We start from the raw sequence: 1,093 nt of genomic DNA on the forward strand, positions 1-1,093 counted from the left end.
TTGCTTCTTTCCAACCAAGCTAAGCAAGAGCAGATGAACTTTGTGGGTGGTCCTAATCAAGAGGTTCCTCCCAAGATCAATGAGGTTGATGGTTTGGAAGGCCAAGAAGAGCTGTGCTTCATCAACAACAATGGTTCTTCAGGAAGGAGCCTAACTTTCAGTACAACAACTAGCAACAAAGGTCCTACTCTAACAACCAGCAAAGAGGATACCAACAAAAGCAAAACACTCAGCAAGGGAGCTATCAACCTAGACAAAACAACCCTCCTGGTTTCAACAATAACAACAATCAGTCTACTCAGGCTCAAGGAAGTTCTTCCCAAGCTCCAGCTTCAGATACAAGTGTGGATGCAATGTTCAAGAAACTCTTGGATTTTCAGGCAAAGAATGAGAAGACAATGGGGTATGTGTTCAAGAACATTCGCTCCAAGATTGATGGAAGCTACAATGAGCTCAACAACAAGATCAGACATTTGGAGAATCAGTTTCCTTCAATGAACTCTCAGCCAAGTCGCCAACAAGGAGAATTACCTGGAAAGCCAGAGCAAAATCCCAAGGAACTATGAAAGCAATCACCCTACGGAGTGGTAAACAGTTATCTCCAAGAATTCTCACCAAGGATGGTGAAAAACAAGGTGGAGAGGTAGCTATCAACATTGATGATGAAGTGGTGATTGTAGATGAGAAGGTTTATGAAGAAATTCTAGAAAAGATTGTTGAAGCTAAGGGTAAAGGAAAGGTTGGAGAAGAGAAAAAGACAGTGAAACATGGTGAAACTGCTCCTCCCTATGAGCCAAAGCTACCATTCCCTGGAAGATTCAAAAGACAGCTATTGGAGAAATACAAGGCACTCTTTGAGAAACAAATGAGTGAAGTTCATGTTACAATGCCCATCATTGATGCTTTTATGTTGGTTCCTCAATATAGCAAATTCTTGAAAGATGTTGTAGCTGCAAAGAAGAAAGAGATGGAGGGCATGATGATCCTTACCCACGAGTGCAGTGCCATTATCCAGAGGTTAGATGTTCCAAGGAAGCTAGTGGATCCAGGATGTTTCACCTTACCTTGTGCTCTAGGACCCATGGTATTTGAA

At 42.1% G+C, this 1,093-nt stretch overlaps 1 protein-coding gene across 1 annotated transcript in view; it reads left to right on the top strand.

The window, feature by feature from the left end:
- Positions 1 to 562: 562 nt before the first annotated feature.
- Positions 563 to 1,093, top strand: part of LOC106302422 — a 3,863-nt gene continuing 3,332 nt past the window's right edge. Inside the window, exon 1 of the mRNA XM_013738934.1 lies at positions 563 to 1,084. Coding sequence (XP_013594388.1) covers positions 563 to 1,084 — 522 coding nt within the window. The remainder of the gene's footprint in view (positions 1,085 to 1,093) is intronic.

Source organism: Brassica oleracea, chromosome C7 (assembly GCF_000695525.1).
Source record: "Brassica oleracea var. oleracea cultivar TO1000 chromosome C7, BOL, whole genome shotgun sequence".
In the NCBI taxonomy this organism is placed as follows: Eukaryota; Viridiplantae; Streptophyta; class Magnoliopsida; order Brassicales; family Brassicaceae; genus Brassica; species Brassica oleracea.